This window comes from Kwoniella newhampshirensis, chromosome 8 (assembly GCF_039105145.1).
Source record: "Kwoniella newhampshirensis strain CBS 13917 chromosome 8, whole genome shotgun sequence".
NCBI classification, from domain to species: domain Eukaryota; kingdom Fungi; phylum Basidiomycota; class Tremellomycetes; order Tremellales; family Cryptococcaceae; genus Kwoniella; species Kwoniella newhampshirensis.
Genome location: NC_089962.1, coordinates 1,032,736 through 1,045,814, shown reverse-complemented (window position 1 = coordinate 1,045,814; position 13,079 = coordinate 1,032,736). Strand labels below are relative to the sequence as shown.

Below are 13,079 nucleotides of genomic sequence, written 5' to 3'. Positions count from 1 at the left end.
CATCGACGATAGTAGACTTTTCATTGGTTGCCTTGTAAGCTGAAACGACGGACATCCCCGTTGGTTGGTGTAGTCCCGTGACATTACCAATCGCCGCATAGAGTCGTCCCGAAGCCCAAGCATGCTCTCAACAACCTGCAAAGGTAGAGGAACCATGCCCTTCGATGTACTCTTCTTCCCCTATGGTGTTCACGTATACCTTCCGAGAGACCATCCTTCTCTCTGCATTCGTGTACCTGTCGGCGGCGACGGTATCAGCAGTGAGGTTGAAGGGCCGTGTTGTCGATCAGAGGGAAGAGGAATAGGTTGACTATTGCACATCAGACATGACGATCGCGTCATGTCGAATCAACAATAGGTCTGATCCACTGATCCAATGGACGAAAACGTGACTGTTCCCAGGGGTCATTGAGACACATCCACACACAAGCCCAACAGCAATGCACAGGCTCACTGCTCGTCGGGACTAATTACGTAATAGACTACCTTCCCACGTGACCTGGAATACCATAGATCTCTGCCAAGTCTCGACTGCGCCGAGGCAGCACAGCAGGAGTGCCGTTGTGAGTAAATGTACGCTGGGGGATTACGGAGCAAATGAGTGCCTGCGCATCAAGCATAAACCTTAAGCCGTCGACTTCTCCGTCTCCCTTCTCCTCAACTATTTGGCTCCGTCGACCATCGGGTCCTCTTCTGCTCGAGAGAGAGATAGAGGGAAGTCAGTCTCCTTGCGACATGCTTGACGGCAACAGTCTGATACTTGTGAATGCACAGTCATTACACGTATAGATAGGTGTATTGGAACGTGACGGACATCGGCCATCGGGCGTGATCAAAATAGTTTCAGATTACCACGGAATACGGGGCCCGACCCGCAGCATCGGTTTTGTTGTCACCACTACTACTACTGTCAACCTGTTCTGGCATGCATCTTGTTCTTCATCATCGCTGCGCATCCCTCGGATACATATAACAGACCAGCGGAGTCGGAACTTTCTTTTCATCCTCATACTTGTTCTTCTGGTCGTCGGAGCGGATTGCGATTCAGACCATTTCGCCTGACTTCTTTTCGCTTCTTGTCCTTCTGGCTCTTTCTCTCCCATCTAGCTCTCTCTACAGCACACAGGATCGAACCGCGAAATCGACCTCCACACCGATCAAACGAACGACCATGTTGACACTTGCGCTTTCGATGGCTTTGGCCACCGCGTCTGCGCTCGCCGCACCCGCTCAGCCTGCACAGCTGGATGGTCGAGCTCTCGGCGATACGTCGTACAGACCATACAACGTCACCTGCCCCACTGGATGGACCTGGGTCAGAAATGCGACTGTAAGTCATACGTTGTCCATCAAGCTCCCGCACGCATCATCATCGAAAGGATCATGGTCAGCCCGCAAAGAAGAGGAAAAATTCGTTGGCCGGGTAACGTAAAACTGACGAAATCTGGGACACACGTAGACCGGTTTAGCGACGGGTGAACAAGCCTTCATCACTGCGAGGGAGAGGGTCACAAATCCCGTCATCAACTCCCAGATGGCCGCCCATGGGCTGAGCAACCCTCCTCGAACGCCGACTATCGGTGTGGCGCTGGCTGGAGGAGGGTACAGAGCGATGCTGTAAGTCGCCTGTCTGGTTCGAATCTCGGCATAAAGTGCGTTGCTAAGTATGGTCGTGTGCTGGGTAGGACCGGTCTCGGTGGTATCATGTCCATGATGAACGGGAGCTCGGAAGCGGCTGCGAGTGGTCTGGGAGGATGGCTGGACGGTGTGACCTACTGGGCTGGTCTGAGTGGAGGTAGTTGGGCCACGGGGTCGTTCATGGCCAACGGAGGGCCATTGCCAATTGATCTCATCACTAGTGTGAGTGGGACGAACTCTCTCAACCTGTCGTTTCTGAACGGTCGGCAAATCTTTCTTCACCTGCTGGATAGCCATTTACTGACGGTTCATGCCACCGCATCGTAGCTCTGGAACCTTGACTCAAACCTCATTTTCCCTGATGATGACAAAGTCAGCTTTTACACCGAACTCATAACTGAAACGCATGCCAAGGGCGATGAGGGATTCCCGACTCAACTGACCGATCTCTGGGGATTAGCTGTCGGATCACACGTCTTGCCGACGCAGTATCAACTTGGAAACAACCCGAATCTCACGTTCTCTTCCCTTCCCTCTGTCGTCGGCAAATTAGGCAACGCCTCCCTTCCCATGCCGATCATCATCTCAGCCGAGTAAGTCGTCCATGTTCGAGTAAAGTAATCACGGCTCAAGCTGATGTTTCTCAGACGTGAGCCTGGAGAGCTCGTCATCGCGGAGAATGCAACCGTATGGGAATACACGCCTTACGAGTTCGGAGCATGGGCTTTTGGAAGTACCGAAAAGTCACCAGGAGCTTTCACTCCTATTGAGTACCTTGGGAGCGAGCTGAACAACGGTTCTCCAAATGGCACATGCTACAAAGGATTCGATCAGTTATCGTGAGCTTCCCATTCAGCCAAGTTGGCGCGATCATCTGACACAATCAATGCAGCTTTGTTATGGGCTCATCGGCCACACTGTTCAATGGTGCCCTCCTTGAGATCAATTCCTCTGATAGTAGCTTGATCAACACTTTCGTCACAGATTTCTTGCGGGATCTGGGCGAGGATCAGTACGACGTTGCGAGAGTTCCCAATAGTTTTGCAGGGTACAATTCGGGCCAAAATCCAGTGAGTAGTGTCCCATACCTCATACACGATCATGTCGCTTTCGTTGTCTGGAGCCCTACATACGACGTGTGCTAACGAACCTCAGACTGCTGACCTCGAATACATCACTCTCGTAGACGGTGGCGAGACGAATCAAAACATCCCTATTGAACCACTGCTTATTCCCTTCAGGAACGTCGACGCCATCGTCGCTTTCGATTCCTCGTTTGACACCACCTACACATGGCCCAACGGCACATCGCTCCGCACTACTTTTGAGCGTGCTAGGATCCTTGCTGAACGAACCGACACCATGGTCCGAATGCCTGAAGTCCCGTCTGAGAACGGGTTCATCAATGGAGGATACAACACTCGACCCACTTTCTTCGGATGTAACGACACTACGACTCCTCTGATCATCTATGTTCCGTCCTACCCTTGGAGCTATGCGGCTAACACCTCTACTGTGAGTGTCTCAGTTGATGACTCCCGCTGACCGGTAGTACAAACTTTCATACACCAATGACGAAGCTACTCAAACCATGCTGAACGGTCTCCGGTCCTTGACACTCAACGGCACAGTGCCCACATGGCCGAAATGTTTCGCCTGCGCTTTGTCCGACCGAGCATTCGATTACAGCTCATCTAACAGGACCGCTGACTGTCAGTCATGTTTTGACACATGGTGCTGGGCCGGAGACGACAACACCACCACTCCCAACACCTACGAACCGGTCATCAACAGTGTTCCACCCTGGTTGATCGCCAGGAACCTGACCACAGGAGCCGCAAATGCACCAGGTGTCAACACGACTGCATCGACCTCGAGCAGTGGGGCGGACAGGAGAATCGAGGGAGCCCTGACGGTTGTGGGGATGGTTGTTGCGGGTGTGTTGGGACTGGGAATGGTCTTATGAGCCTGTAGATGAACGTGGTATGTGAAGTAGAATCATGTCTAGCATTTGAGCGGACCACGATGCATTGCGTATAATGACTCGCGGTCAAGGTTCCATGATGTGATCCCACTTGACTTTAGCATCGGCAAGTAGATGAAGCAAGCAGTGACACGGTAGCAAACACCAAAACGCATGCAGCAAAAAGTCCGGACGCCCTCGAAAGGACTTCCAGACCCATCCAGATATTAGCCGTCTGAACCAGCCGAAGCCAGCACAAAGCAAGGCCGTCCCCTGAGACCATGGGTCGCTGTGCTATGGGCGAAGGCCAAACCTTCTTGGTCGCAGTGTGAGGGCGACACAAACAAGAGACAGTAGGTAAGTATGCTAGGTGTTCGGGGACGATGGATAGGGTGGGTCCATTTAAGCGGATCGAAGGGGATTGGTATATTGCCGAGATGTGGCGAGAGGTAAAAGGAGGGGCGTGGGACACACCCTTGTACAACTCATTTATACAGGCTGGTACGGTGGAGGTGGAGTTGGTCCATGGCTTTTGGGGATCGATTGTTTCGAGTAAGTTTGTTCAAACTCGCTTTGATCTCCCCATGTACTCCATTGTTCAGTGTACAGTGCAATCTCATCGCCTCAAGGAGAAGATGGGCGAGTAATTGTCAATGATTTGTGCAGTGAATCATATCGCCTGTAAATGGTTGATGATTCCGTCCTTTACAGTCTCACAGCATCTATCTATATTCAAGGTCTTGGCACTCGATCAAATTGATGCCTTTACACAGCAACAGGGATAGGATGGTCAATCACCCCTTCGAGGGGTCGTCGAGAGCGAATGCAATCGACCGACTTGATCTCGCTGGCAACATGTGACGGTGTCAACGATATGATGTGTGACAAGGTATATAATCCCAACTAGGTGACGAGGACTTTGGCGTTCATTCAGTATTCGCAAGACTCGATCGCACCCCGAACCCTTCATATTCGCTTGGCACGATCATTCACTGGATCACACACTACTGCCGTACCATGCACTTCGCACTCGCTTTCACTATCTTGTCCCTCCTCGTTGCACAAGGTGAGTCATCGGACCAAGTGTCTGCCTTTTTCTCCCTTTGCTTTGACTACGACCTTTTGACTAATTGTCCTCGTCCCAGGTGTCAACTCCCTCCCTCGACCTCAGACAGAGACTAGCCCAGCCATCGCTCCTGACGTTCAATCCTCCGAAGTCGGTCTTCCTACCGTTACCTCATCCCCAGCCTCGATCTCGAACGATGATCCCAGTGCCGATTTCTCGTCTGATCAACACGCAGCGGGACCCGATTCAGACGATCCTCGTCCTGATGCAGGGGAGTCCAGCTCCGACTCTGATCCAGTTATACCATCTCTCTCTTCTGATCCAGGTCACCACGACACGATCTATCCCACTTCGCCCGACACCAAGGACGAGCTCGCTCCAGGTCATGGTCAGCCGATGATCCCCGTTGAACTCGATGGCAACTCCCCTTCACCCGGAGGAGGTTCTGGTCCCAATTTCGGTCCAGGTCGAAACATTACCGACCCTTTTCCAAATATTCCTTTTGAAGGGTACAACGGGACGTCCTCTCGTCCTCACCACGGTCATCTACACGTTCATCACGGATCGAGCTTCAACTTTACCGGAGGATTCGGAGGCCGGCCAGGAACGGAAAATAGCCCTGCATTCGAATATGGGAATGGCAATACGACGGGAGGATTTCATGGCCAAGGCGGACCTTTCAACTTCACGGATCTGGCAGCCGCGCCAGAAGGTGCAGAAGGGCCTAAAGATCATGTTGGGACTGATGATGGTGCTGGAGCTAGTACTGGGCCAGGAGGGATCGGATGCACGACTGGTGGTCCAGGAGCAGAAGGTGCAAGTGGAGGAAGTGGAAATGGTACTTTCGCTTTTGGAGGCGGTGAGGGAGGTGGCAGTGGTCCTGGTAGTTCTGAAGGTGAAGGTTCAGGTCTAGGTGGGGCCGGAGATAGGGCTGGAGAAGGGGAAGGTGGCGACGGACCAGGATTCGGTGGTGCGCCAGAAGGTGAAAGAGAAGATCCGGCTCCAGGCAGGGAGGGCGAAGGATCCGCCGGTGGACATGGAGGAAAGTTTGGAGCCGCTGCGGGTGGTGATGATGGGGATGAGGGGGGTGAAGACAATGATGGATCGCAGAGTAACGCGGATGGGGGAGATGATGGCGACGATGTTGACGATGTCGATGGCGGTGACGCCGGTGCTGAGGATGGAAGTGATGACGGTGACGATATTGGGGAGGATGACGGTGACGATGGTGGCGATGATGGAGATGGCGATGATGGAGATGGCGAAGGTGGAGATGGCGAAGGTGGAAATGGCGATGATGGTGATGGCGATGATGGCAACCCACCTGAAGATGCCGATGACAGCCACGAGGCTGACGACAATGGAGGAGGACCGACTACTGCAACCAAAGACGATGGACAAGACTTCCCTGGTGGACAAGGGGGAGTGGTTCCCGGCGGTGCTGCCCCCAGTACTCCCGGTCCGAACATGGATGAAGGAGATGAAGGACCGATCAGTACTGGCCAAAACTCTGGCCAAGGCCTCGCAAGCTCTGACGACGCCCTTGGCTCTGGCTCAAACCCTCCGCGTTCTGGAGAAGATACCGATGTAGACGCACGCGGCACTGGATTCGATGGGTGAGATATACTGTATCCACGGACATTGGATCCTTTGTGGAGCCTTCCGCTCGCGTCTCCGCCTCCGTTCCGGCTTAGTGGCAGTGATAGATAGAAAAGAAAGATTGTGAAAGCTGAGTACAGTACGAGAGAGGAAGAAGAAAACGGACGATTTGTTTCGAACATCTTAGATACGTAGTTGCTGGTCAACTACTGTGTCATATGCGATGTACATCTACTTACTCTTGCATCATTGCGTATGATAGTACGATTTGCGAGCGATGTGCGAGCGCTTGGTATTGAAGGAGGAGCTATACTTGCCACGGGCATTGTGGTTCGATGGATGACAGGCACGGGAGATCAGAGGAAGAGGAGAAATACCAGACTGATGTGGGGCAGAGCGAGCGAAAACAACATTGTGACGATAATCGATCCTTGCCAACCTTCCCGAGAGAAGACGAGTCTATCTCGTGTGAGATCTTACGGACAATTCATCAAAATCGTCATTATATCTACATCAACAAAATCGTACCGGATCGTTATGCACATGAAATGAAAATGTTTATGCAAGACTGGCTTCAATTCAGTCCAGCCTCCGCATACATCCTACAGCTCCGCCAATCTAATGTCCCGCACCACCCTCTTTCAGCTTATCCAACAACGCCTGCAACCTATCCTCTACCGTCCTTGGCCCGACCCCAGACACCGACGAAGAGAAACTCGCTGCTGAAGGACTCAGACCGGACCCGAAACTATGCTGCCCTTGCTTGTGCCCCATCATGTTCTGCTTGACGAATAATTGTCGTTTCGGGCTGAATCCTGCTGCGGGCACATTTGCCGTCATCGCGTTAGCCCGTTGAGGGGAGATCGGTGCAGGTGGTGGCGCCCTCCTCGGAGGTGGAGCAGGAGACGGAGCGTCATCGAATTGCCCATTCGTGGGTGAAGGTGACTGGGGTGGACGGTCCTCATCACCTTTATACACGGCTGGATCACCACGCGTGTCGTTCGACGGCGAATGCGACGGGAGGATATCGATTCGACCATGTGACGCGTCAAGGTCCCGAGACAGATGATCGATCAGGTCGGCAACGTCCCGGGAGGATGTGAAATATACCTGTGACATATGCGTCAGTCAATGATCGTTATTAGGGACATGCTTCACAACTCACATCAGTCGGAGGACGAGGTTTCGGCACCGCGTCTCTGTCTCTGTGCCGGAAGTTCAGTCCTGCCACTCCTACACCTCCGTGCTTCGGCCAACCAAGCGGAGACATGTCTCCACCTTCTACGGGCATCGACGAGTCTCGTCTCGAAGAGGCGTATGACGTCGATCTTGAATGGGCCGAATCGAAGGCGTATTCCTCACCATCAACGGAGCCAGTCACAGATGTCCGCAGAGCGTCGACGATGGACCAAACGACTTCACCATCAGCATATTCGCTGTGGCACAATGAGGGTAAGCATACAGTCTATGATGAGCCCATCCTGGCGGAGCGGATAGAGTCACCTACCAAATCTCCAAGGCTTGCGTGGACGGGCGTTCTCCATTCACCAATCCTCCGGCTCTTTTGACTGGGCTTGTCTGCAATACCTCTTCACTCTCGTAGTCATCGGCATACATGTCAATCAACGAACCGCCAGTTGAAGATCTTTGATGGCTGTCTGTGAATGACCGGTCATCCGCCGAGGCCGCCGGCGAGGCAGAAATCGAAGCGTTACTGTTCGTTCGCATCGAGTCGCTCATGGTCAGAGTCGTGTTGGGATGCAGGAAGCCAAGGCCGTGCTTCGCTTCTCCTTCTGAAGGGACATCGACCCGACTGAAATTGCCTCGATGAGCTGGTGGACTACTCTGGACCAACGCCTGGTCCTCCTGAGACAGGTTGATGGGTTTTCGTCGGATTGATTGTTTGCGTGTTTGGCCAGATCGGAGGGCTAGGTCCGGAGACTCATTCGGGTTGGGTGTTGAGCTTGTCTCCGGGGTGGAAGGGATGATCTTCAATCCTTCTGGGAGGATCATCGTACGGCGCACTACAACCTTATCGTGCACTGGTTCCGTGCCTGATCTCGCTGTTGACGAGGGCGAGAGAGCAGCAGCGGGTACAATAGCAGGCTGAATCTTTCTGCTTCTCGAAAGGGCCTGGAAGAGACCCTTCTTCGCTTTCTCCTTCTCCCCAGACGTATTCTTAGCGATGATCGAAGACGAAGGCGTGGGCGTTAGTTGAGAAGTCGGTGCAGTGGGCTCATCCGTACCCGTAGACGCGGGTGCACCTGACCGAGCCGACATATCCTTTGCCGCCAACATGTCGTTTATCTGATCCTCGTTCAAACCGAGTTGCCGACCAGCTTCGACGAATTTAGCCAGAGCAGAATCCTCTGATAGTGTAGAAAAATGTTGCGATTCGGCCACTCTTGCTGCCACGTCTGATGCGGTCGGCGCAGACGAGGATGTTGCTTGACGAAGAGTGGGCGGTGTATGACCCGAGACTAGACCTACGAATGACGGATTCGATGGTAGTGAGTTATCGTCTTCGGGGCTGCCTTCACGACCATCAAGCGTGGTAATCATCTGCTTGATACCCTTGGGTGCTCTGTCGCTGAGTAGTACGGGCTCATGTGTCTGATCGGTGCGGTTCGTTGGAGATGAATCAGTCTTTCGTGGGGGAAATCTGAATGAATTGATATCCGGAGGGGCCGAAGGTGGAAATGCCGCCGTCTCCTCACTGGGACGAAGAGCGATAGGTTCGTCCAATTTCTTGGTTGCGGACTGTGAGTGAGCTCGGTGCAGACCGTCAGGCTGCGAGTGTGTCCAATTCGTAGGCAGGAGTTGCGGTTGCACTGGTGAAGGAGAAGATATAGCTCCTGGCATTGACGTCACTGGTTGATTCGAAGCTGATGAACCTTTTCTCAAGCCTGCAAATTTCTTCCACCTTAAACTCATTTTACTAGCAGAACCGCCCGTCTTCTCCGGAGTTTTGGCTGGTGAGGAATTTCCTGGATTCTCCGGTGTGAGAGGGGTCGTAGGGAGTTTCGCCGTGGTTGATACAAGCGTTGGGCTAGAAATGACCATTGGTCCCCGTTTGGTCGGCTTTCGCCCCAGTTTGCCACCGTGACTCGATGGTGTACGGTTCAGAGCCGCCGTTGCTTTGGCGATACGAGTTTCGAAGTCGCGTCGAACTTCTGGATCCTCGTCAAGAGCTAGTCGACCAGCCGCGCTGGTGCTCGCTTCTCGATTCATCGATGCGGAAGGAGGAGTGTACATAGGTTCGTAATCGGCTGTTGAAGGTGTGTCGGTGACGATCTTTCGTGCCGGAGGCGGTGGAGCGGGACGAAGCGGTATCACCAGTGCTCCAGATCGCGAACCAGATCGAGCGACCAAGGGGCCTGTGAGCGGAGGAGTGAGAATATGGGTGTCCACAGACGAGACGGCTTGGCTTGGCTCAAGTATTGCACTTCCAGGTTGAGGCGAGGTACCCGACACGGGAAAACGCCAAGTGTTTGTTGAAGGGCTTGTTGTCGTTGTGGGGGGCGAAAGAGGTCGCTGACTCGACGGGCTCTTAAATGTCTCGGCTGACATTGGAGGTGTGTACTAAACAGGTCTCAGATGGATCGCGACTGAATATTGCAGAAACTCACAGGAACGACCGGACTAGCATCCAAATCTCCCCTCACGGCCTGCCTCTCGACTTTGGCCCTTTGGACCAACTTGCCTTGGAACAGTGCCATTTCCTCAATGCCCACCCCACTCAATTTCCGCAATATTTCGACAGCGGCTCCAGGCGATTCGGGCTCTTCGACATCGGAGGAACTCGGTCGGCTGTTGTCGAAAAGATGAGCCCAGTGGACATCCACACCTTCGGACTCCACGAAACTCGAGCTGTGCGAGTTGCCCGAAGGAGATCTTCTCAAAGTCATAGTCGGCGACATGGGCGCACTGCTTGGCGCGGTACTGGCGGTAGTCACCTCATCTGAGTTGATGATGGTGCCTCGAATAGATGCAACCTGTTCATCACGTTCTTCGCGTGGTGAGAATCGCCCGTTGACGTTGTGACGGAGCTGGTTAACCGAGGCTTCCGATTCTCGCCGGGATTCCGCTACGCTCCGTCGAGCCGGTACTAGTTTCAGCTGTGGTACAACGTGATCGCTGGAGCTTTGCTTCTCGAGCTCTTCTTGGTCAGATATCTCGTCGCGCTCTTCAATGATGTCTGCATTAGGAGAGTGATTCGCCATTGACGAGCTGGACCGCCTGCTCATGTCTCCAACCGTCCCCGCTCGACGTCGGTTATAAGAGCTTGAAGGCTCGTCGCTACGACTCGATGAACCCGTCCGGCTCGGTGTTGTCGATACCTGATTCACGGAACGCGATTGAGCAAGCGAGGTCGATCTCACCGAGATCATAGGCATAGTCTGAAGAGGCGACGATGAGGCGTCCACGCGAATTTTACGATCCGGAGACGCAGTCGCTGCTCGCAGAGCATCCAGGGGAGACTGACTACTCGGAGTCGGCGCTCTCGACGACATCGACCCTTCCGAATGATGCATAGACCTGACCGGCCGCGGCTGGCCAGGAATATAGACGGCATTTGGCGGAACTTGAGATGAGGACGAAGAGGTCGAGAGGGTGGGTTGGTGTCTGACCGGTAAACTCCTAGTAGGTGTAAAGACTGGCACAGGTTCAAGTGGAGGAGAGTCCTTGAGTGCGCTCTTCCTAGGGGTGAAGACAGGCATTGGGATAGAAGGCAAAGGATCTGCTACGTGTGCCAGCAGATTGTGTGATCGAGGGGACGGAGGCAGTTTGGAAGGCGAGTTTGGTTCTGTTGAAGGATTGCCGGTGAAAGTGCTGTTCGTAGGGGACATCTGAAAGGGGAAGACAGAAGATGTAGCTGACTGAACTGATCCTTCTGACCGCAAATCAGATGGTCGTCGAGATCTTCCTCCTTCCTCATGCTCGTGTGCCGTATCCAGGTTCTCCGGCTCCAACATCTCTTCTTCTTCGTCCATACCATTCAGCTTCGTGGATGCTGGAGCGCTCTTCGTCACCATCGAATTGCCTCTTTGAAGTTCACCGCCTATCTCCTCCAGCGCTAGAGATATTCTCTTCACCTGAGCCTTGCTCAGACCAGCGAGCAGCGACTTGCGCTGCCTTGACCTTCGTTGAGTCCCGGGGAATAGCGGGGAATTGGGCGAGTCGGGCGTTGGGGGAGGGACACCAGTAGGAGGAGGGAATGGTGGCTTGAGGGAGACTGATGAGGCGGGAGAATGGCCACGCGATCTGAGCGTCAAAGAGGATGAAGGCGAGTGTCCACGTGAAGTAAGGGACAGCGAGGAGGATGTCGAATGACCTGATTTCGCTGCAGCCATAGGGACCACCGTAGCGACTAGAGTCGAAGTTGGCGTAGCTGTTCTATCTGAGATGGTTGGACTGGTCGATCTGGTAGTCAGACGCTGTCTATCGCCCTGGTAATACGCATTCGCCTTTTCAGTCGAGATCATCGGTGGTAGCGGGACATTCTCCTTAGTAGGTGTGCCTTGGCTGTCATCAGACTTGTCGCTCTTTCGACTAGATACCGAATTCTTCAAATTTTTATGACTGGCACCTTTCTTGACTCGCCGAATATAGTCTCCATCTCTCATTCCTGATCCTCCGCTGAAACCATAAGACTTGGTTTTGACGTTGGCAGATGCCGCAGAATCGGGTTGTTCGGTTTCCGCGCCTACACCAAACGTTTGGAAGGATGTAAAGGAGTTGGAGGTCGGAGGCGGCGATGTAAACGAGAAGGGCGAGTCACCGTTGGAGGTAGGAGTAGTCGATCTGCCGTCATCGGAACTTGCGAGGACAGATGGACTGGACATTGACGTGGTGAGAAAGGACCTCGTGGTGCCCGAGGAAATTGTTCCGTGGTGGGAGCCATTTGCTCTTCGTTCGTCTAGCGTCCAGTCATGCTCGACAGTTGGGGGTTGTCCATCCCACTCATCCCCGTTTTGATTTGTTGTTCCTCGTATCTCAGCGAACAGCAGCTCTTCCTCCTCTTCTGTCAAAGCCGGGCCGTTGTGTCGCGCTCGTTGGGATGCCAACAGAGAGCGGAGAGATTCTTCGGAGGCGGTCGAAAGTGATGGAATGAGGACGGAAAAGCGCTGTGAGAGCCTGTTCAACACAATTGCTCAGTACGAATTCTGTCCTTCTTGCTCGCACGATGAATTACGTGTCCGGACTTACGAAGGAAGTATGAGGGAATTCCTGATGTCCACGTTCAGACTCGGTGGCTCACTGCCCAAGTCTTTGATGTTGGGGATACCGGTCTTCCCATCCTGTTCGCGTTGCTTGCCGGTAGGCCTCTCGCTCAGACCATCCACATGCGTCGATCCTGAACCGGACGGTGTCCTCCTGCCGAGTCTGTCAGGCGGTTGCTTCTGTGAAGAGGACGCGGTGCGTTTCCTGCATTGATGCAGAGTCAGATTGAGGTCCAGGTCAAGTTCGAACGAAGGGACGTAGTAGAAAGGATCCTTGTCCATAATGTATTGTATAACAAAGACAAGGGAAAGATTAGACGAAGGAAATGTCGATGCGACGACGAACAAACGTCGAGGGTAATGTGCGCAACCACCGCGGGGGCTACATGACGGAGGGGACGAAACGAGAAAATGGAGATGCACCCACCTGAACAGACGGTCCATCCCATCCCATTCGTCCGCTTGTCTCTCCCGCCAGAAAAGGATGAATATGTCCAGCGTTGTCTCACCCTTGTCACGTTTGGGTTTGAATTCGTCGCACAGCCTTTTCGTGGCCTGACTCTTCAACGCTTAGCGCAACGTTTTTGTC

At 53.5% G+C, this 13,079-nt stretch overlaps 3 protein-coding genes across 3 annotated transcripts; 2 read left to right on the top strand and 1 right to left on the bottom strand.

Moving 5' to 3' along the window:
- Positions 1-1,171: 1,171 nt before the first annotated feature.
- IAR55_004591 (uncharacterized protein) lies at positions 1,172-3,604 on the top strand (the record flags this gene model as incomplete). The annotated part of the gene is made up of 8 exons (XM_066947688.1): positions 1,172-1,330; positions 1,460-1,617; positions 1,686-1,860; positions 1,966-2,231; positions 2,286-2,477; positions 2,531-2,708; positions 2,794-3,153; positions 3,356-3,604. The coding sequence occupies 8 exons, from the start codon at positions 1,172-1,174 to the stop codon at positions 3,602-3,604; spliced, it is 1,737 nt and encodes a 578-aa protein (XP_066802102.1).
- A 1,014-nt stretch (positions 3,605-4,618) lies between these two features.
- Positions 4,619-6,287, top strand: IAR55_004590 (uncharacterized protein; the record flags this gene model as incomplete). Its single annotated transcript, XM_066947687.1, has 2 exons — positions 4,619-4,667; positions 4,747-6,287. 2 exons carry the CDS (start codon positions 4,619-4,621, stop codon positions 6,285-6,287), a joined length of 1,590 nt encoding a protein of 529 aa, XP_066802101.1.
- Positions 6,288-6,884: 597 nt separating this feature from the next.
- IAR55_004589 (uncharacterized protein) lies at positions 6,885-12,772 on the bottom strand (the record flags this gene model as incomplete). Its single annotated transcript, XM_066947686.1, has 5 exons — positions 6,885-7,376; positions 7,432-7,702; positions 7,774-9,848; positions 9,896-12,404; positions 12,477-12,772. The coding sequence occupies 5 exons, from the start codon at positions 12,770-12,772 to the stop codon at positions 6,885-6,887; spliced, it is 5,643 nt and encodes a 1,880-aa protein (XP_066802100.1).
- Positions 12,773-13,079: the final 307 nt, after the last annotated feature.